The following is a 22,464-nucleotide window of genomic DNA, read 5'->3' on the forward strand; positions in this document are numbered from 1 at the left end:
GGGCAGCCCCTCAAATATTGGAAGACCACTATCACATTCCCCCTTAATCCTTCTTTTCACCACACTAGACATACCCAATTCCAGCAGCCATTCTTTACATGTTTTAGCCTCCAGTCCCCTAATCCTCTCTGTTGCTCTTCTCTACGGTCTTTCTACAGTCTCAACATCTTTTTTACATAATCAACATTTTTACTTTTTTTACATAATAAGCTTAAAATGTGATCCTCCATCTCCAGCTGAATCCATCGGTAAATAATTCAGAGGTCTCTCTTACCAGGCTGGGTTCTCTGTCTTTTGAGAGGCTGATTCCAGTTGTAGTAAGATCAGTAGTAGCTGGGAAGGAAGAAGAAAAAGGGAATTAATCACTTTGGAGTCCCCCATCCTACAGGTAGTTTTCGACTTACGTCCGTCCACAACAGAGATCACAAGTTAAAGGGCGATATAAAAAAAGCAGGCAGTTCCAGGTAGTCCTTGACTTACAACAAATATCTGTTGCTAAGCCAGACATTCGTTAAGTCAGCTTTCTCCCATTTTACGACTTTTCTTGCCACCGTTGTTAAGTCAATCGCTTCGGTTGTTAATTTAGTCACGGGGTCTTTAAGTGAATCTGGCTTCCCCAACTGACTTTGTTTATCCAAAAGTCGCAAAAGTTGGATAAGTGACCCCGGGACACTGCAACCGCCATGAGTCAGTTGCCATGAATTTGACGAATCCGGACACAGGCGGGAGGTTATACAACTTGCCTCGTGGTGCAACCGGAACAATCTGGAACTGAACACACTCAAAACCGTAGAAATGGCGGTAGACTTTAGAAGAAACCCTCCCACACTACCACCTCTTACAATACTAGACAACACCGTATCAACAGTGGAGACCTTCAAATTTCTAGGTTCTACTATATCACATGGCCTAAAATGGAAACCTAACATCAAAAATGGCATCAAAAAAGCACAACAATGTTCTTTCTGTGCCAACTCAGGAAACTCAAATTGCTCAAGCAGGAGGAAGGAAGGAAGGAAGGAAGGAAGGAAGGAAGGGAAGGAAAGGGAAGGGAAGGGAAGGGAGGGAGGGAGGAAGGAAGGAAGGAAGGAAGGAAGGAAGGAAGGAAGGAAGGAAGGAAAAGGAAAGGAAAGGAAAGGAAAGGAAAGGAAAGGAAGGGAAGGGAAGGGAAGGAAAGGAAAGGAAAGGAAAGGAAAGGAAAGGAAAGGAAAGGAAAGGAAAGGAGGAGGAAACTCAGAGAAGGGAAGGAAAAATGATGAGATTGGAGGAGAGAGAGAGAAGGGAGGAGGGAGGGAAGGAGAAAAGGCAGGAAGGGAAGGGATCAGAGGAGGGAGGGAAGGAAAAAAGACGGGATGGGAAGGGAATATACATCTGCCAAAGGAATTGCTTCTCTGGATTCGGCGTAGCTCCTTTATCCTTCCATTTAAGTGCCTCCTTGCTGCATATCTTACACCTAGCATTTTAGCACTTCAGAAAAATTGCACGCTCCCTTTCCTTCACAGAGAGAATTCTTCAGAAGGGAAAACAATAATAAAAAAAACCCCCAATTCCTTTCTCCATCCCTCCCTCCCTCCCTCCCACACAGATTCCATCTAAAGTTCGGCCCAACTCTTCTGACCGAGGCTTCCCCAACAGCACAAAGCTGAGTCCTCCTCCCGATAAACCCTTTTTAGTTCATTTACAAAGTATTTCCTTTCCAGCAAAGTCCCGGCCAACCGTCTTTCAAGATAGCTCCCAATTACAGACCTTTATCAGGCTTGGAGAGGCGCCAGGCCAGTATCTTTCAGGTGCCACAATACTTAGCAAGCATGAACTAAATTGTCTCCTGGAAAGCCCCACTCCCCTTTCGCTCCTCTTTTATTCACCATCCACTGTAGCTTTACTCCCAAGTCGGCCTTTGTTCCTCAGCTGTTCCCTTCTCCCGGCAGCTCTGTGCATGCGCACACTGGGAACAGGCTCCAGCTGTTCTTCTGCCTCACTGATCTCCGACTCCGAAGGCAGCTGATTAACTGTCGGACAGCCCTGGACCCATCTCTGCCTCTGAGGCAGAGCCCTCATCAGAGCCTTCCCCAGACTTCAGGACTGGCCCACGTTCCTCCACAACCTCCTCACTGTGTCATGCCTCTGTTGGGAGTCTGACTCTGAGGGAGAGGACAAACGGGGAGTGGAAGTGTGGCTCTGGAGGTTGTGGAGGAAGCTGGGGAAGGGGAGAGGCTGGCTGGGCATTCAGAGGAAGACCCAGGCCCATCCCCTCTTCATCCTAGGTCATGCAGGGAGGAGAGGTTAAGGGAGAAACGTGAATGGCGTGGTCTACGAGGGAGGAAGGGGCCCTGATTCCCTTCCTGGGCTGCAGCTCTGAGGACGGTTTATATGGACAAACTGCGCATGGGCCAGTGCTGGAAGCAAAGCACGTTCTATCCTTGTCGGAGCAACTTACCTAAGAAATGGAGGGCGTTTCGCAGCACCTGATATGCACTCATCATTTTGCTGATCTTGTGGGTGGCCAGGAGGTATCCCACCAGCATGGAGGCCATGAAGCCGTTGAAACATCCCAGACCCTGGGAAATGGTGAAGGAAGTGAAAAGTTAACACAAACGCATACCTTCCGTCCACAGCCCAAAACACACAGGGCTCATAATCTTGATTAAAACAAAAAAAAACTTAATGCCACCTAATGCTCGTGCATCGTTTGCACTTCTTTGCACAGAACCACAAACCGATCTCAGCTTTCGACACGCAGGTCACACCTTCCCTTTTCTCCCTGCCTACAAATTCTTCCTTCTGGTGGAAAGAGTAGAGATATGTGCGGTCCGCAGTGCTCTCCGATTTTGCTTGCTTGCTTGCGGACATTTCATCACCCAACTAGGACACGTCATCAGTGCTTAAGGGGAGTGGAGACAGGTCAGGTAACAGATAATCAGAGTTGGGAGGGACCTTGTAGGTCATCTAGTCCAACCCCCTGCCCAAGCTTGAGACCCTACACCATTTCTGACAGATTACAGTCCAATCTCTTCTTGAAAGTTTCCAGCGATGATGCTCCCACAATTTCCAAGGGCAACTTCTGTTCCATGGATGGATTGTTCTGTCAGAAAATTCCTCCTTATTTCCAGGTTGAATCTCTCCTTGGTCAGTTTCCATCCATTATTCCTTGTCTGGCCTTCAAAAGTGCTTTAGAAAATAGCTTGACCCACTTCCTCCTCTCTTGGGCAGCCCCTCAAATATTGGAAGACCGCTATCATGTCTCCCCTGGTCCTTCTCTTCCCTAGACTAGCCAGGCCCAGTTCCTGTAACCGTTCTTCATATGTTTTAACCTCCAGTCCCCTCATCATCCTGGTTGCTCTTCTCTGTACTTTTTCTAGAGTCTCAACATCTTTTTTATAACGTGGTGACTGAAACTGGATGCAGTACTCTAGGTCAAATCGCTTCTATATAAACAAGAGAGCAAAATCCCACTCCCTTCCAGCACTGATGACGTTACCTACTTTGGTCATGAAACGCCTGCAAAAAATCACCCAAGCTCAGCAAGCACCAAGGACTGCACACCTCTGATTTAACCCATTCAAAAGCAACACCTCTTTCCCCCCCACACACAGACACACAAACGGCGAGTTGAAACAAAGAGACAAGTAGCTGCTATAGTTTCAATCCTTGACAGAAACCTCAAAAGAGCTTCTGTGCTTTGACCCATTTCAACCAGTCCACCAGTTTACCTGATGAAGCTCTCGCTGCCGGAGCCAAACTTTGAGGAGGGCCACACCGCCCTGGAAGCCCCGGAAGGCGCTGGCCGCCTCAGAGAGGTAGACCAGGTTAGTCTCCATCGCCAGGTCCCACAAAATGGAGTTGTTGTAATGGGGAGTGGGGGGCTCGGCGACACCTGGAAAGAAGCAAAGAGGCTGAGGACCATCTCACCTGGATGCCGACAAAAGGGTTCTTCGGACCAACTTCCTGTTACAGGCCCCTCACATCCTGGACATAAACTGTTTCAACTCCTTCCCTCAAAATGACGCGATAGAGCCCTGCACACCAGAACAACTAGACCCAAGGAGAGCTTTTCTCCGAACGCCATCACTCTGCTAAACAAATAATTCCCTCAACACTGTCCAACTATTTACAAAGTCTGTACTACTATTACTATTAAACTTCTCATCACTCCTTATCACCCATCCTCTCCCATTTGTGACTATATGACTGTAACTTTGTCGCTTGTATCCTTATGATTTATATTGACTGTTTCCTAGTATGATTTGATTGCTTATTGTACCCTATAACTATTATTAAGAGTTGTACCTAATGATTCTTGATGAATACACCTTTTCTTTTATGTATACTGAAAGCTTATGCACCAAAGACAAATTCTTTGTATGTCCAATCACACTTGGCCAATAAATAACTCTATTCTTTCTTTCTTCTTTCTTTCTCTTCTCTTTCTCTCTCTCTCTCTCTCTCTCTCTCTGATTTGATTGCTCATTGTACCCTATGACTATCATTAAGTGTTGTACCTGATGATTCTTGACTCTTGACAAATGTATCTTTTCCTTTATGTACACTGAGAGCATTTGCACCAAGACAAATTCCTTGTATGTCCAATCACACTTGGCCAATAAAAAACTCTATTTTTCCTTTCTTTCTTTTTTTCTTTCTTTCTTTCTTTCTTTCTTTCTTTCTTTCTTTCTTTCTTTCTTTCTTTCTTTCTTTCTTTCTCTTTCGTTCTCTCTATCTGATTTGATTGCTTATTGTACCCTATGACTATCATTGAGTTGTACCTGATGATTCTTGACTCTTGCGAATGTATCTTTTCTTTTATGTACACTGAAAGCTTATGCTCCAAAGACAAATTCCTTGTATGTCCAATCACACCTGGCCAATAAAGAAATCTATTCATTCTCTTTCTTTCTTTCTTTCTTTCTTTCTTTCTTTCTTTCTTTCTTTCTTCTCTCTCTCTCTCTCTCTCTCTCTCTCTCTCTCTCTGATTTGATTGCTTATTGTACCCTATGACTATCATTAAGTGTTGTACTTGATGATTCTTGACTCTTGATGAATGTATCTCTTCTTTTATGTACACTGAGACAAATTGCACCAAAGACAAATTCTCTGTGTGTCCAATCATACTTGGCCAATAAAGAATTCTATTTTTCTTTTCTTCCTTCCTTTTTCTTTATCTATCTCTCTATCTGAATTGATGGCTTATTGTACCCTATGACTATAAGTGTTGTACCTATGATTCTTGACGAATGTATCTTTTCTTTTACGTATACTGAAAGTATTTGCACCAAGACAAATTCCTTGTGTGTCCACCACACCTGGCCAATAAAAGAATTCTATTCTGTTCTATATAGAATTCTATTTTAGCTGGAGCAACAAGCAAGGGCCTGCAAACCAATTACTAACCAAGGAGAGAAGCAACCTGGAACTAGGGAGAAATTTCCTGACAGTGAGAAGACAATGAACCAGTGGAACAGCCTGCCACCAGAAGTTGTGGGTGCTCTATCACTGGAGGTTTTGAAGAAAAGATTGGACAGCCATTTGTCTGAAATTGCATAGGGCAATTGTGATGGCGAACCTGTGGCACGCGTGCCAGAGGTGGCACACAGAGCCATGTCTGCTGGAACATGAGAGGTCGCCCGGAAAAGCCCTACTGGGCGTGCACGTGTGCCCCCCGCCAGCTGACTGTCAGGTATCTGCCGCGCATGCATGGGGGTCGCACCGCGTGATTTAAAACCGGAAATATTTCTGTTGGGGATTGCACCTGAGATATATAGTAAAAAAGAAAAGCTATACTTAAATCATTCATGTATTGACCGCGGCTAGAATTGTGCTCACACAAAATTGGAAAAGGGAAAAGTTTTCGACAGATGAGAAATGAGCAGGAAAATATTAGTATGTGCAGAAATGAACAGGCTAATGCTTGAAATTGAAGAGAAGGAACAAACTGAATATTATATGGTATGAGAATTGTTCTATCAATGGCTGGAGAATAAAAAATGGACGTTAGAAAATTTAAGAAGATCACCAAAAAAAAAGTAAACGTGAGAATAAGAAATTAAATGTGCTAAGAATTGTTATCATAATTAGACACATTGTGTGTAGCAGTATGAAGAATAGAATAATGATATAATAGCAATGAATATGTATTAATTGTAATGGTTATTGCACAAGGTATTTGTACCCAGACAACACACGTTTTAAATGAAAGCTGGAATATATCATGCCCATTGGAGTCTGAATCCGAGGAGGAAGCTGAACAGCCAACAGGGAGCGGGAATGTGGCTCCGTTGGCTGGGGAGGAAACCGGGGAAGGGCAAAGTCCGGCTGGGCAGAGCAGGGAAGAGATAGAACAAGGGAGAGGGAGTTCAGAGGAAAACCCAGGCCCACCCCTTCATCATCTTAGGGCAAGCAGGGAGGAACAGAAAAGGGAGCAACGGGGGTTGCATGGCTTATGGGGGAGGAAAGGGCCCCGATTCCCTTCATGAGCCACAGCTGGGAATGAGAGTTTAAAAGAGATGCCAGCTGAGAGCTGCGTTCGCATGGAACAAATGTGAGTTTATCTTGTGTTGACTTTGGTTATCTGTGTTACTGGCATCTTCCCAACCGTGTTGAGTTATTGCCTTGCCTTCACATTGGGAATTGGGACTACCTACACATTGGGACTACTTACCTCATTTTGCCTTGTTTGGACTTTAAGTTACAGTTTGTGTTGACCATGTTTTGGACTTGATTCTCTGCAGCCAGAGGCTGTTCCTGGGAGAGTTTTTCTCCAGCCCAGAAGATAACCAGCACATTGGGGGCAAAGTTGGAGCTAATAAAGGAACTCCTGCTGATGATCTGACTGTGTTGCTTTTTGCCACGCCCCGGGTCATCACAGAATGTTTGTATAAAATAAAATAAAGTATTTTTTTTTAAAAAAAACTCCCAGAATTCCTGAGCTAACATGACTGGAGGAGGGGAGTTGAAGTCCACAAGTCTTAAAGTTGCCAAGTTTGAAGACCCTTGTTTTAGAAGAAGACTCCTGTCTCGCTTTAAAGCCAATCTAATACCTTCACTGACCATTTCCCAACCACGACAACTGTAAGACGTGTTGTGATGACCCAGGGTGGGATACAAAACAAACAGTCACAGAAAACAGGTGAAGCCCCTTTTGTTCCTTCACTTTGCTTCCAAGCTCCGAATATCTTTGACGGAAGACAAAAAAAACCTCCCACACAGTTACAGGAAGAAGGGAAAAAGCAACACAAACTAGGCAAGATAAGGGCTGGAGGACATCCACAGATAACACTCATTGGGAAGGACACAAAACTCTGAGAGGAACCATCAACTAGAGATATTTCCATGCTTTGTTTTCAGAGTTCGCTTGTACTCAGGTCTGTACTCTTATTCAATTGTCACAGCTGCAGCCCATGAAGAGGATCAAGGCCCTCTCCTCCCCCCGTAGACCAGTCTCTCTCTTATCCTCTCCTCCCTGCGTGCCCTAGGATGGAGAGGGGATGGGCCTGGGTCCTCCTCTGACTGCCCAGCCGGCCTCTGCCCTTCCCCAGCCTCCTCCACAACCTCCGGAGCCACACTTCCACTCTGTCGGCTGCTCCTCCTCTCCCTCAGAGTAGGGGCATGACACATGTGGACTTCATTTCCCAGAATTCCCCAGGCAGAATTCTGGGAGTTGGAGTCCACGCGTTTGAACGCGGCCATGGTTGGGGAACGCCAGCTGAACGTCTTCGCAGTTTACCTGTCCCGGGTGAGTCCTTCTCCGTGAACCAAGCAGTCCGGACGTTGTTTTTGCTGGGGTGCAAACGGACAGGCCGGAAGACGCCAGGCGCGGGGCAGGCATGGAGGCGGACTCTCACCATCTTTGCATCCTTCCCTGCAGCCACACACACACACACACACACACACACACCCAGGTGGATGGGGAGGAAAAGAAGGGAGAAGAGAAGAAAAAGGGAAAATTAGCAACGTGGACATTGTCCAAAATGACTTGTTGTTACATACAAACAGAGAGAGAGAGAGAGAGAGAGAGAGAGAGATGCAATCAGAGTCCTGTCTGTTTGGCTTTGGCCTTTATTTTGAAATAAGCCTTTCAAAAAACCTCCAAAAAGGTGGGAATCGGGCACAATGGTGGGAAGAGCAGAAAGGAGGTCACGAAGTCTCAGAAGCTAAGCAGGAGGGGCCCTGGTTAGCACTTGGATGGGGGCCTGGCAGGCTGAGGAAGAAGGATGGATGGATGGGGGGGAGGGAGGGAGAGGGAGGAAGGAGACAAGGAGACAAGAAGGAAGAGAGTGGTAAGGGAAGGAGGAAGAAGGAAGGGAGGGAGGGAGGAAGAAGGAAGGAAGGAAGGAAGGAAGGAAGGAAGGAAGGAAGGAAGGAAGGAAGGAAGGAAGGAAGGAAGGAAGGAAGGAAGGAAGGAAGGAAAGGGAGGAGGGAGGGAGGGAGGGAGGGAGGAAGGAAGAGAGGGAAGGGAGTGGGAGACAAAAACAGAGTCAGAAGGAAATGATGAGGGAGGGAGGGACGGAGAGTTGGGGGAAGTGAAAGGAATGGGAGGGAAGGAAAGAGACAAGAAGGAGAGAGTCAGAAACTGGAGGGAGGGAAGGCTCAGAAGGGAAGGGAAAGGGAGGGAGGGAGGAAAGGGAAGGGAAGGAAAGAGAGGAAGGGAGAGAGAGAGTCAGAAGGGGAAGGGAGGGAGGGGGGGAAGGAGGAAGGAAGGAGACAAGAAGGGAGAGTCAGAAGGGGAGGGAGGGAGGGAGGGGAAGAGAGAGAGGAAAGGTTCAGAAGGGAAGGGAGAGGGAGGGGAGGGAGGAAAAGGGAAGGAAGGAAGAGAGGAAGGAGAGAGAGTCAGAAGGGGAGGGAGGGAGGGCTCAGAAGGGAAGGGAAGGAAGGAGACAAGAAAGAAGGGAGAGTCGGAAGGGAAGGGAAGGAAGGAAGGGTCGGAAGTGTTGGAGAGAAAGAAAGGAAGTAACAAGGAGTCCTGGAAGATGACAGCAAAACCTCTTCTCTGCCTGCTTCCTCCACTCCACAGTTCTCTTACTCCCCCATTTTTAACCACGTGCGCAAAATCCTTCCTCTCCCCCCCCCCAGCTTACCTTGTGGCTGGAGGAGCACAACGGGCTTCAAATGGTTGCCATTCTGGTAGCCAAAGGCCACGCTCCCAAAGCGGTTCGTCTCAGCCAGGTGTTGGGCCAGGTGGGCCAGGTAGAGGGCCCTCTTGCGGTGGTAGCGCTGGTTGAGGTTGTCCTTCTCTTGGAACCCTTCCTGACAAGACAAAAGCCGTTTTCGGGGGGTCCTCGACCTATGACCTCAGTTGAGCCCGGGCGTATGTTGCTAAGCAAGACATTCACTAAGCGGGCTTTGCAGAAGCGCGGCCGGGAGAACAGAACACCAACGAGCACGAGAAAGAACTCTTCACGTGCTCAGCGTCTTCCCAATGTTATTAACCCTCTGACTATCCCTTGGGTCTGATGGGGAAGGCGCCAAGCTAGAAATCAGGAGACGGTGAGTTCTAGCACCCACCTTGGCCTCAAAGGCAGTTGAGTGACTTTAGGCCCATCACCAGGAGACCGTGAGTTCTAATCGTGCCTTAGGCATGCAAAACAGGCTAGGTGACTTTGGGCCACTCACCAGGAGATGGTGAGTTCTAGTTCCGCCTTAGGCATGAAAACCGGCTGGGTGACTTTGAGCCTCTCGCCGGGAGATGGTGAGTTCTAGTTCCACCTTAGGCATGAAAGCCAGCTGGGTGACTTTGGGCCAATCACCAGGAGACAGTGAGTTCTAGTTCCGCCTTAGGCATGAAAGCCACCTGGGTGACTTTGGGCCTCTCACCAGGAGATGGTGAGTTCTAGTTCTGCCTTAGGCATGAAAGCCAGCTGGGTGACTTTGGGCCAATCACCAGGAGGCGGTGAATTCTAGTTCGCCTTAGGCATGAAAGCCAGGTGGGTGACTTTGGGCCAATCACCAGGAGATGGTGAGTTCTAGTTCTACCTTAGGCATGAAAGCCAGCTGGGTGACTTTGGGCCAATCACCAGGAGACGGTCAGTTCTAGTTCCGCCTTAGGCATGAAAGCCACCTGGGTGACTTTGGGCCAATCACTAGGAGACGGTCAGTTCTAGTCTTGCCTTAGGCATGAAAGCTGGCTGGGTGACTTTGGGCCAATCAACAGGAGACGGTCAGTTCTAGTTCCGCCTTAGGCATGAAAGCCAGGTGGGTGACTTTGGGCCACTCACCAGGAGATGGTGAGTTCTAGTTCTGCCTTAGGCATGAAAGCCAGCTGGGTGACTTTGGGCCAATCACCAGGAGACGGTGAATTCTAGTTCCGCCTTAGGCATGAAAGCCAGGTGGGTGACTTTGGGCCAATCACCAGGAGATGGTGAGTTCTAGTTCTACCTTAGGCATGAAAGCCAGCTGGGTGACTTTGGGCCAATCACCAGGAGACGGTCAGTTCTAGTTCCGCCTTAGGCATGAAAGCCACCTGGGTGACTTTGGGCCAATCACTAGGAGACGGTCAGTTCTAGTCTTGCCTTAGGCATGAAAGCTGGCTGGGTGACTTTGGGCCAATCAACAGGAGACGGTCAGTTCTAGTTCCGCCTTAGGCATGAAAGCCAGGTGGCTGACTTTGGGCCAATCACCAGGAGACGGTGAATTCTAGTTCCGCCTTAGGCATGAAAGCCAGGTGGGTGACTTTGGGCCAATCACCAGGAGATGGTGAGTTCTAGTTCTACCTTAGGCATGAAAGCCAGCTGGGTGACTTTGGGCCAATCACCAGGAGACGGTCAGTTCTAGTTCCGCCTTAGGCATGAAAGCCACCTGGGTGACTTTGGGCCAATCACTAGGAGACGGTCAGTTCTAGTCTTGCCTTAGGCATGAAAGCTGGCTGGGTGACTTTGGGCCAATCAACAGGAGACGGTCAGTTCTAGTTCCGCCTTAGGCATGAAAGCCAGGTGGCTGACTTTGGGCCAATCACCAGGAGACGGTGAGTTCTAGTTCCGCCTTAGGCATGAAAGCCACCTGGGTGACTTTGGGCCAATCACCAGGAGACGGTCAGTTCTAGTTCCGCCTTAGGCATGAAAGCCACCTGGGTGACTTTGGGCCAATCACCAGGAGACGGTCAGTTCTAGTTCCGCCTTAGGCATGAAAGCCAGGTGGCTGACTTTGGGCCAATCACCAGGAGACGGTGAGTTCTAGTTCTGCCTTAGGCATGAAAGCCAGCTGGGTGACTTTGGGCCAATCACCAGGAGACGGTGAATTCTAGTTCCGCCTTAGGCATGAAAGCCAGGTGGGTGACTTTGGGCCAATCACCAGGAGATGGTGAATTCTAGTTCCGCCTTAGGCAAGAAAGCCAGGTGGGTGACTTTGGGCCTCTCACCAGGAGATGGTGAGTTCTAGTTCTGCCTTAGGCATGAAAGCCAGCTGGGTGACTTTGGGCCAATCACCAGGAGACGGTGAATTCTAGTTCCGCCTTAGGCATGAAAGCCAGCTGGGTGACTTTGGGCCAATCACCAGGAGAGGGTAAGTTCTAGTTCCGCCTTTGGCATGAAAGCCAGCTGGGTGACTTTGGGCCAATCAACAGGAGGCGGAGAGTTCTAGTCCCGCCTTAGGCATGAAAGCCACCTGGGTGACTTTGGGCCAATCACCAGGAGACGGTGAGTTCTAGTTCCGCCTTAGGCATGAAAGCCAGCTGGGTGACTTTGGACCGATCGACAGGAGGCGGTGAGTTCTAGTTCCGCCTTAGGCATGAAAGCCACCTGGGTGACTTTGGGCCAATCACCAGGAGACGGTCAGTTCTAGTTCCGCCTTAGGCATGAAAGCCACCTGGGTGACTTTGAGCCTCTCACCAGGAGATGGTGAGTTCTAGTTCCGCCTTAGGCATGAAAGCCACCTGGGTGACTTTGGGCCAATCACCAGGAGACGGTCAGTTCTAGTTCGCCTTAGGCATGAAAGCCATGTGGGTGACTTTGGGCCAATCACCAGGAGACGGTCAGTTCTAGTTCCGCCTTAGGCATGAAAGCCAGGTGGCTGACTTTGGGCCAATCACCAGGAAGCGGTGAGTTCTAGTTCCGCCTTAGGCATGAAAGCCACCTGGGTGACTTTGGGCCAATCACCAGGAGACGGTGAGTTCTAGTTTCATCTTAGGCATGAAAGGCGCCTAGTGGACTTTGGACCAATCACCAGGAGACGGTGAGTTCTAGTTCTGCCTTAGGCACGAAAGCCCCCTCTCAGCCCATTCTCCCCCATCAGATTGTTAACGTGGGGAAAACAGGTAGAACCAGGAGCGCTGGTATGTCTGTCACCTGGAGTTCTTTACCAAAAAATAATAAAGAGAGGTTAAAAATAAATATGAATAATAAAATTAAAAGGGAACCTTCATGCCTGCCCGGGACCACTCACCTTGGGCATAATCACTGCCACATCCACGTTCACGTCTGGCTTGATGCAGGTGCCAAGCAGGTAACTCCCTACCACGTTCACCTCCACTGGGGGCAGAAAGTGGAACTTCCCTTTCACCTTGAAAGGAAGCTGCAGGATAGGGACTTTCACTCCTGTGGGGAGCCAGGACTGGTCGGTGATCTGGAAAAAAAAAAAATGTAGAATTCACCTGTCAGGATTCCGGCATTCACCCCTATTTAAATCATGAGTCTCGAGCCAAACTTCAAAAGGATTTATTGGGAGTTAACATGACCGGCACTGACTGGGTGCAGCCGACTCTGAGACACATCATTCATTGTCACCCTTGACCCTGGTTTTTCCCCTCCATCCCCTGGGTGTGTCATAATTCATATTCTCCAATGGGACACATCCATAGCCCAGAGTCCTCAATCAGGCTCTCCAGTTAGATATTTGCGGGGCAGAAACTTCTGTCGCCTAGTTACTATCTTTGAAAAACTATTTATGGAATGCGCTTTCGATTTCCAAGCTGTTGCACTGCTCCCCGCTCTCTTACGGTTGGCAAACTCTAAAAAGACCAGAGAAATATTTTAGGAGTTGACACTACCCTTTTATCCTTGAATCAGGACCAGGCTGAGATTCTGTGGGAGAGGTCCCAGGCGGTCCCAACTGAAGAATCCCCCAAAATACAGGTAGTCCTTGACGTAACGACCACAATTCAGCTACAAATCTCTGCTGGTCTTGAGGAGTTTCCATTCATTGCTTCTTATCCTGCCTCTCAGGTGCCTTGAGAGGAGAGGTTGACCCCCTTCTTCTCTGTGAAAACCCCTCAGGAAGCAGAAGTGCCCGCCAAATCCTTCCCTTCGATAGACTAGTTCCCTCAAGCATTCATGATATGATTTAACCTCCATCCACTCCAACCATCTTGGTTGCTCTTCTCTGCACTCTTTCCAGGATCTCATCATCTCAGGAGAACATGGCAGCTGTCCCTGTTCATTATTTTCTGTAGACCTTGGTCTCTAGATCCGAGGGTTGCTCTTAGGAACCCCTTCGTCAAGACTGAAAAACGCTGAAGCTTCCTGGGACTATTATTGAAAAACCAAACGTAGACATATAGACTGGGAGAAACCAGGCTCAACAGCAGGAACTGGGAGAGGGATCTTGGAGTCTTAGTGGACAACCAGCTAAATAGGAGCCAGCCGTGTGCAGCAGCAGCCAAAAAAGCTAATGCAATCCTAAATTGTATTAACAGAGGGATACAATCGAGATCAAGGGAGGTACTAACATCACTCTATAAAGCCTTAGTAAGACCACACCTAGAGTACTGCATCCAGTTTTGATCACCCCACTATAAAAAAAGATGTTTGAGTGCAGAGAAGAGCAACCAGGATGATGAGGGGACTGGAGACTAAAACACATGAAGAACGGTTGCAGGAACTGGGCCTGGCTAGTCTAGGGAAGAGAAGGACCAGGTGAGACAGGATAACAGTCTTCCAATATTTAAGGGGCTGCCCCAGAGAGGAGGAAGGGGGTCCAAGCTATTCTCCAAGGCACCCGAAGGCCAGACAAGGAATAATGGTTGGAAATTGAACAAGGAGAGATTTAACCTGGAAATTAGGAGAAACTTTCTGACAGTGAGAACCATCAACCGATGGAACAGAAGTTGCCCTCAGAAGTTGTGGGAGCATCATCACTTGAGACTTTCAAGAAGAGATTGGACCCCCCTCTGTCAGAAATGGTGTAGGGTCTCCTGCTTGGGCAGGGGGGGTTGGGCTAGATGGCCGACAAGGTCCCTTCCAACTCTGATTATCCGTTATTCCTTTTCAACTTTTCAGTCTGACCCGTCCCATCAGAACCTGAATCTGTGGAGGACAAGCCGAGGGGAGATCGAAGGACGGGTGGCTTCATCGGCTTTGGAGGAATGTGGGGAGGAGCAGGCCGAGGCAGCCCAGGGCCCCTCAGGATTGGGACAGCTTGTTAGCAGCGAAGAACGGGGGGCAGGATGACCGAGAGAGGGTAAGCAGAGGAAATGAGGAGCGGCAGCACTCTCAGGCGATGAGCAAGGGCTGCCCCCTCTTGATCCCTGAGTACAGAGAGTGGAGAGATGGCGGGAACAGCGCAGGTTGACCCAACTTGGGACGAGAGCGCCGCGCCCCTCTTCACAAGGCGCACCTGGGGACCGAGATTTAAAGAGATGATGTGGGGAGGGGTGCTTGTCAAGAACATACGCTGAGTTGGAAGAGTTTGGTGTGCCAGTACCGACATTTGGGAGTTGCTTCTTGTTAGGAATGATTCTCACCTAACAGTTGGGTTGGCAATATGTAAACCAGGATAGTTATTTAATACTGTTATTTCTTTAAGAGAATGCTGTAATTGTGATTGGCTGAGGTTCCTCCAACGGCCGTAAGATGGGAGCCAGAAACCTGGTTTGTTCTTCTTGCATTTCCTGTTTTGCCTGATCATCGTTCTGCTTGGATTGCTGTGAGTCTTGCAACTGTTAGCAAACTCCGTTTATTGAACTTTATGATACTTGACTTCGTTTTTGGATTATCCCTGGACTGATACTGCTTTAACCGTGTATGATTTGGGCTGTTTGTTGGACTTTTTTTACTCGTTTACTGGAAGTAAAACCTACATTTTACTATTCAGTGTACCTGTATGCTGGTTGTGTGTTATTCCTTACCACTCTCACTACGTTCCCCCGAGTGCACCCGTTCTCCCTAACGGGAATACCCAACAACATTTCTTCCTGACTTTGTGGACTCATTGTTTACTCCTTGGTGTGTGGACTCATTTCTCTGTTCCTTTGCTTTGCTGGATTGGGCGCAGCCATAGGCTGCCGTGTGTGTATGTGTGTGTGTGTGTGTGTGTGTACACATTTTGCTCTGGGATTTGCCAATAATGTGAGGGCGTTTGGGGGGAAATTTGAAGCCTTAAAGGGAAATTTGGACTCTCAACTGGCTTTGCGCTTTCTCCTGGGTCATTACAGCAGAGTCGGGGAATATTTAGCGGTGGTTTTGCTTTCTTCTGTGCCAGAATGATGTACTCCATAACTATTTGCTTTTAGGACTTTAACGCTCCCGAAGATGCTTGCTTTTATGGGTTCTGTTAGTAGGACAGTTGATACCCTTGGCTGTGCAGGGAAGCGATCCTGAGGGATCCCAAATCTGGAAATCCACACACACACAAAAAACCCAAGGAACAAGAGCGAGAGTTGATAAAGGCTGCGACGTTAAACCCACTTCCCAGAAAGGAAGATCTATGGAGTACAGTGGCCTCCTAGGAAACAAGTCTCAAGATGTCCCAAAGGTGTTTTTTTTTTTTTTTTTGCAAAAAGCAACTGGACTTTCTTGGGGTATTTTTCTACCCCTTGAAAACGTTTCGCTTCCTGTTCAGGAGGCTTCTCCGGTTCTGACTGAAGAGCTCAAAGTCAGAACCAGAGAAACTTCTTGGATGAGAAGTGAAATGTTCTCAAGGAGGAAAAAAATTAAGAGAGTCTAGTTGCATTTTGGAAAAGCACCTTTGGGACAAACTGTGACACAGATGACTGAGAACCTCCGTAGATATACCAAAAGTGATTTTTTTTTTCCTTGAAGGCTTTTCGCTTCTTATCCAAGAGGCTTCTTCAGTTTGAACTGAAGAGCTGAGAAGTCAGAGTGGAAGAAGCATCTTGGATGAGAAGTGAAATGTCTTCAAAGGAAAAAAAAAAACAGAAAGTCCAGTTGCCTCTTTGAATGACTGGGATGACTGAGAACCTTCAAAGACGTATCTCAAGATGCTATCAACCCACGGGTCTGAAGCATACCTCTCTCGCCGGAACTTCTGGGACATTGTTAAGCAGGGTTCTGATTTCGTGAAGGAAGGCTTCGATTCTCTGTTTTCTCTTCTCCTTGAGGGTCACCTCTTTCAACAGTTCTTCAATCTGGAGGAGAAAAATTTAATAGAAAAGGGGGTCAGACTGTTGTAGCCCACCAGTGGCCAGTGGAGCTGGCGGCAGACTCGGACAGTGAGGAGGTTGGGGAGGAACACGGGCCAGTCCTGGAGTCGAAGGCAGAGATGGGGCCAGGGCCGTCTGACAGTTATCAGCTGCCTTTGGAGTCGGAGATCAGTGGGGAGGAAGAACAGCTGGAGCCCGTTCCCAGTGTGTGCATGCACAGAGCTGCCAGGAGAAGGGAACCAATTAAGGAACAAGGGTCAACTGGGGAGTAAAGGCTCAGGTGGACGGTGAATGGCCCCTCCCAGAGGGAATAAAGAGGAGCGAAAGGGGAGTGGGGTTTTGCAGGAGACAATCAGTTCAATTCATTAGGGTGAAGATCTATTCCTGACTTCTTGCCAAGTAATTGCTGCTACAGCGTGGCATTTGGAAGCTAACGGCTTGGCAACTCTCCAAGCTTGATAAAGGCCTGTCATTGTGAAATCTCTTGAAAGACTGTTTGCTGGGACTTTGTCAGAGAGTAATTCCCTTTGACTTAAATAAAAGGGGTTTTATTGGGATGAGGAGTCGGCGTCATGATCAAAATTGGGGGTGTCAAAACGTTCCGGATCTTCTTTTTGTTATATGAATCGCCCTTCTGGTTCCTCTGGCCAAATCTGTTTCACCCACCAAGCTGCCAAGCACAAGCAACACAAGAGTTACTCATAACTAACCACAGTGAGCAACTTCGTTGTCTTGACTTGGCTCTCCTTCCAATTTCCCCAGCCAATTCTTTGAGGCTTCTGAGCTGCCACATTCAGTGCCGGAGGATTTGGGATTTCAGGGAGCCGTGGAAGATTAGCCACAACAACATTTCTTTCTCCGAAAGTCAAGGACATGTTACCCGGCACCTGGAGGGGAGTGGCCGGGGGTAGTACCTGCAGTTGGAACGAAGTGAGGATTGGACCATGCGATAGATCAGAGGTGGGCAACTATGGCCCCTTTATGACTTGTGGACTTCAACTCCCAAAATTCCTGAGCTGGCATGGCTTGCTCAGGAATTCTGGGAGTTGAAGTCCATAATTCATAAAAGGGCCATAGTTGCCCACCCCTGCGATAGATGATTGGGTGCAGGGGTAGAATTTTGGGTTTTCTTTGGGTTAGGGAAAACCCAGAACTCTCTGATTCGGGTTTTCCCCAGACGTGCCAATATGACATTTTCTATTTTCTATCTATACATATAAAAAAGCAAAATACCTCTCATGCATCATCACAAAATCTCCAGAACCGTAAAGCCTACAAACTTGAAATTGGGCACCTATGTTCCTCTTGGCTTTTCGGGGCTCGCTAAGAAAGGATTTTTCCAAATGACCATCAGACCATTAGATTTCCTATATTATTATCAACACGCTCTGATGCTAAGGAGTTCTACTCCCCCTCCCCACCTGAAAAGAAATCTCTTCCAAGTGCAAAACACAAGCAGAGGAATTTCAGTTTCAGAGCACCAAGCAGCTTTAGTCCCGAACAGTTGAGCTAAGCCACGCCCGGGCTCCTTGCTGTCTCCTTGCTTGCACACACAGCAAATAACTCTTTCAGTTTCCAAACAGCCCTCAACTCCTCTCACACACTGACAGGACTGCTAGACAGATGAATACCGATGGATGCCGGTTAGGCAGAGGCAGAGTTTTTTCCCCCACTTTTGTTCCTCCCCCAAAACTAAGCCCCATCGCATAGTTGCGTAGCGAAGCTAGTCTTTAATAAAGTGGATCTTTGCGAAGACGATATTCTCGGAGTCTATTGCGTTGGAGGTTGGAACGCTGATAGCCGGACTGACCTGCAGGCGGAGAAGGTTGGAATGGAACAGGTTCTCGGTCTCCTTGAGGTGGCTCAGCTCCTCGTTGGTGGGCACCTTGTAGAGCTCACCTTTTCCCAATTTCACCGGCTTCAAGAGGCCTTCAGGCGAGGCCGCTCGTTTCTTTCCCTTCGCTTTCTCTTCCTCAGGGATGCCGTTTTGTTTCTCTTCCTTCTCTGGATCTTTAGTTCTCTCATCACTTTCAGGTAACATCTGCAGGCAACAACAACAACAACACACAAAAAAAGAAAGGGAATTATTCACCCAAATAAGGATGCTGATTTTTGTAAATTTAACAATCCTGCTGCCCGGTCTGGTTTTTTTTTACATCGTGGTCACAAAAGAGGGAAGCCCTTCCGGTTTTCCATACCTGTTCTAGATTCATTTTTTTCCACCTTGGCTTTGCAGGGTTTTTTTTTTCAACCTTAAAATGTTATTTTTATGAATATTTTATTTTATGCATTACTATTAAACCTCCTTTCCTTTCACCCATCCCCTACCAGGTGTGACTGTAGGACTGTACGGCTTTGTCGCTTGTATCCTAAAGATTTATACTGACTGTTTCCTAGTATGATTTGATGGCTTATTGTACCCGATGGCTATCATTAAGTGTTGTACCTGATGATTCTTGACTCTTGGTGAATGTACCTTTTCTTTTATGTGCACTGAGAGTATTTACACCAAGACAAATTCCTTGTGTGTCCAATCACACTTGGCCAATAAAAGAATTCTATTCTATTCTATTCTATTCTATTCTATATTCCAATATCCTATTTGACTGTTTCCTAGTAGGATTCAATTGCTTATTGTACCCTATGACTATTATTAACTTGATTCTTGACTCTTGAGGACTGTATCTTTTCTTATATGTACACTGAGAGCACATGCACCAAGCCAAATTCCTTGTGTTTCCAATCACACTTGGCCAAGAAAGAATAAAGAACTACACTAAAAAAGAGCAGGATATCAAACCGACACAGCCTTACACCACAAGGGACCTCAGCATCTATCTATCTAAAGGTAAAGGTTCTCCTTGCATATACGTGCTTGTAGTTTCCAGCTCTAGGAGGCAGTGCTCATCTCGTTACAAAGCCGAAGAGCCGGCGCTGTCCGAAGACGTCTCCATGGTCATATAGTCGGCCGAAGGCACACGGAATGCTGTTCCCTTCCCACCAAAGTGGTGCCTATTTTTCTACTTGCATTTTTTACATGCTTTCGGAACCGCTAGGTTGGCAGAAGCTGGGACAAGGAACGGGAGCTCACTCTGTTACGCGGCACTGGGGATTCAAACCGCCGAACTGCTGACCTTTGTGATCGACTAGCTCAGTGTCTTAGTCCCTGAGCCACCGCGTCTCTTGTTTTTTCAACCTTACCACCTTTCAAAAGGTATAGACTTCAATTCCAAAATTCCCCAGGCAGCCAGTGCATCTTTGAAGCCCAAGAACAGAATTAAAGCAACTAATTCTCCTCCTTCACAAACTTTTAAACAGTATTTCGTATTTATTCCCTTCCTTCATGAGCTTTTAAGCCTTATTTATTTACTGTTTCTCCTTTGTGAGCTTTTAAGCTTTTGTTTACTGTTAAGGTTTGTCCAGTTATTCATCTTTGAAAACTACGCTGCTCAAGAATTATACAGAGTCCTTAACTTACAGCCTTTGGTTTAGTGACCATTCAGAGTTACAACGGCCCAGAAAAAAGGGACTTGTGACTAGTTTTCACGTTTAAGACTCTTGCAGCATCCCCAATAATAGTCACATGATCAAAACACAGACGCTCGGGCACTAACTTGTATTTATGATGGTTGCAGTATCCAGGGAAGTCAATGGGGAACCTAGTTTTACTACGATTCATTTAACAACTGCGGCAAGAAAGGTCATAAAATGGGGCAAAATAAAATTACACATAAAACATATATAAATCATCATTATCATCATCAAATGGTGCAAAATTCACTTAACTGTCTCGCTTAGCAACAGAAATTTTGGGGCCCAATTGTGGTCGTAAGTCAGGTATTACCTGTAACTGCCCATTCTTTTTATACCATCCTTTAACTGCTGCAATACTCTTTCTGTTTTCAGCCCCCAGTTAATTTTATTTGTTTATTAAACTGCTTTGTCACCCATCTCCCATTCAAGGTGACTGTGGGTGGCTTAAGATTAAGAGCAGAGGGTTGGACTAGAAGACCTCCAAGGTCCCTTCCACCTCTGCTGTCTATGAAGATTCTCAGTCATCCAAGTCATGGTTGTCCCAAAAGTGCATTTTTCAGGAGGCAACTGGACTTCCTTGTTTTTTCTTTGAAGATATTTTGCTTCTCATCCAAGAAGCTTCTTCAGCTCTGACTGGATGGTGGGGAATAGATTTTATAATTCTTGCAGACAGCTGGTGGTTTGCATCCTTTTTAGAGAGTTGTTGAGGCCACTTGGAGGTTTGATCTGTGTCCTCAGGATCACCTGAGTGGTGCAAATGGTTCCTGTAGTCTGCCATTTTGGGGAAATCCATTCCTACTCCCACACCATCCAAGGGAGTTCATCCCAAAGTGCACGGCTAAAAATCTATGCAGATTCTCCGTCATTCAGGCCATGGTTGACCCAAAGCTGCTTTTTTCAAGAGGCAACTAACTGGACAGTCTGATTTTTCTTAAGACATTTCACTTCTCACCTGAGAAGCTTCTTCAGCTCTGACTGGACGGTGCGTAAGGGAAGGATTTATACTCCTTGCAGACAGCTAGTCATTTGCATCCTTTTAGAGGGTCATTGAGGCCACTTGGAGGTTTGTCTGTGTCCTCAGAGTCACCTAAATATTGCTCCTGGTTCCTGTGGTCTGTAATTTTTTCCACTTGGAAATCCATTCTTACTCCCACACCATTGAAAGGGTGTTCATCCCAAATTGTATAGCTAAAAGCCTGTAGAGATTCTCAGTCATTCAGGTCATGGTTGTCCCAAAGGTGCTTTTCTTTCACTAGGCAACTGGACTTTCCATTTTTTTCTTTTGAAGACATGTCGCTTCTCACCCAAGCTTCTTCAGCTCTTACTGGGATGGGTGGGGAATGGAAGGATTTACACTCCTTGCAGACAAGACAGTTGGTCATTTGTTAAGGCCACCTGGAGATAAGAAGCAAAAGGTCTTCAAAGAAAAACCAGAAAAGTCCAGTTGCCTCTTGACAAAAAAAAAAAAAGCACCTTTGGGACATCCAACGCAATAAACTTCAATAAATAAGATCCATCCTTGGGTCTCGCTTGAATGAGAAGCCAGCAGTCACCCCAGGTTTGCAAGGAAGCAAAAGCCCCCTGAAACAAGGCAACCGAACCTGCAGCCAACCGAACTCCACAAAGCGGTTTTGGGCCCACCAAATCTACTCCGTCAAGCGGCTTGACTACCTGACCCGAGCTGCTGCTGCTGCAAGAAACGGGAGGCAGCATCCATCAAAATAGATTTTGCGGGAAATATAGTTGGGGTGGGGCGCGAGGAAAAAGTTCCTTTCCTCCCCACATCCCAAAATTAACTACAACCCCCAAAGATGAGATGCTGGGATGCATCCATCAAAATAACAGCATAATCAAAGGGACCTTCGAGGTCTTCTAGCCCAACCCTACAGTTCAACGGATCAAGCTCTAGCCAACTTGGGCCATGCCAGGCTATGGTTGCCTACCACCACCACCCCGTCCCCACCCCACCCCACCCCCAAACCCTGAAACAAAGCGAAGGGAAAGAGACTGCGAGTTGTAGCCCCGGACTACAACTCCCATCGTCTTTGATCCCCCTCCCCCGGCCGTGGACGATGGGGGTAGTGGTCCCAGGAGGAGGAGACAGGCGAAGGTCCCCGGGGTCCCCCCGCACGACGGTATTGCTTCTCCCCAATCTTCCGTCCTCCCCACACCGCGCTCCGCTCAGCCTCAACCCACCTTCCGCCGACCCGCTGGAGCAGCCATGTGGGTGGAACTCCGCAAAAACCACGTGGAGCCCGACAGCAGCGCACGGCTCCTACCGGCTTCCGGCTTCCAAGTTCGTCATTTCCGGGCTCCGATAGTCTTAGCGTCGTTCAGCCACGCCCCCCCCTCTTTCCGAGGTTTGGTTGAGAGCGTGAAGTGTTGCCGGGACGACGGGACGTGATTGACGCGGTTGACTCTAGAATTAGGAAAAAGGAAAGAGGGGTCCAAGCTCGCCTTCTGTTTCTGGAGAAGGGACTTCCGGGCTCAGTTGGACCACTTCGCTGGTTTACAAGGTAGCCCTCGGCTTGCCACTTGCAACTCGTTTAGTGACCATTCGAAGTTACAACGACGCTGGGGGAAAAAAATAACTTAGGGCCGTTTTTTTCACACTGCATCCCTACACG

At 47.6% G+C, this 22,464-nt stretch overlaps 1 protein-coding gene across 1 annotated transcript in view; it reads right to left on the reverse strand.

Moving 5' to 3' along the window:
• The window catches only part of NOL6 (nucleolar protein 6), an 80,398-nt gene extending 58,236 nt beyond the window's left edge, over window positions 1-22,162 (reverse strand). Inside the window, 9 exon segments of the mRNA XM_087923228.1 lie at window positions 275-333; window positions 2,438-2,558; window positions 3,711-3,874; window positions 7,721-7,855; window positions 9,072-9,240; window positions 12,370-12,549; window positions 16,172-16,288; window positions 18,114-18,344; window positions 22,034-22,162. Of these exon segments, the coding sequence (XP_087779354.1) occupies window positions 275-333; window positions 2,438-2,558; window positions 3,711-3,874; window positions 7,721-7,855; window positions 9,072-9,240; window positions 12,370-12,549; window positions 16,172-16,288; window positions 18,114-18,344; window positions 22,034-22,060 (1,203 nt within the window). The 5' untranslated portion in view covers window positions 22,061-22,162.
• Window positions 22,163-22,464: the final 302 nt, after the last annotated feature.

This window comes from Pseudonaja textilis, chromosome 2, assembly GCF_049901715.1.
Source record: "Pseudonaja textilis isolate UNSWEBS1 chromosome 2, rPseTex1.2, whole genome shotgun sequence".
Classification (NCBI taxonomy): Eukaryota; Metazoa; Chordata; class Lepidosauria; order Squamata; family Elapidae; genus Pseudonaja; species Pseudonaja textilis.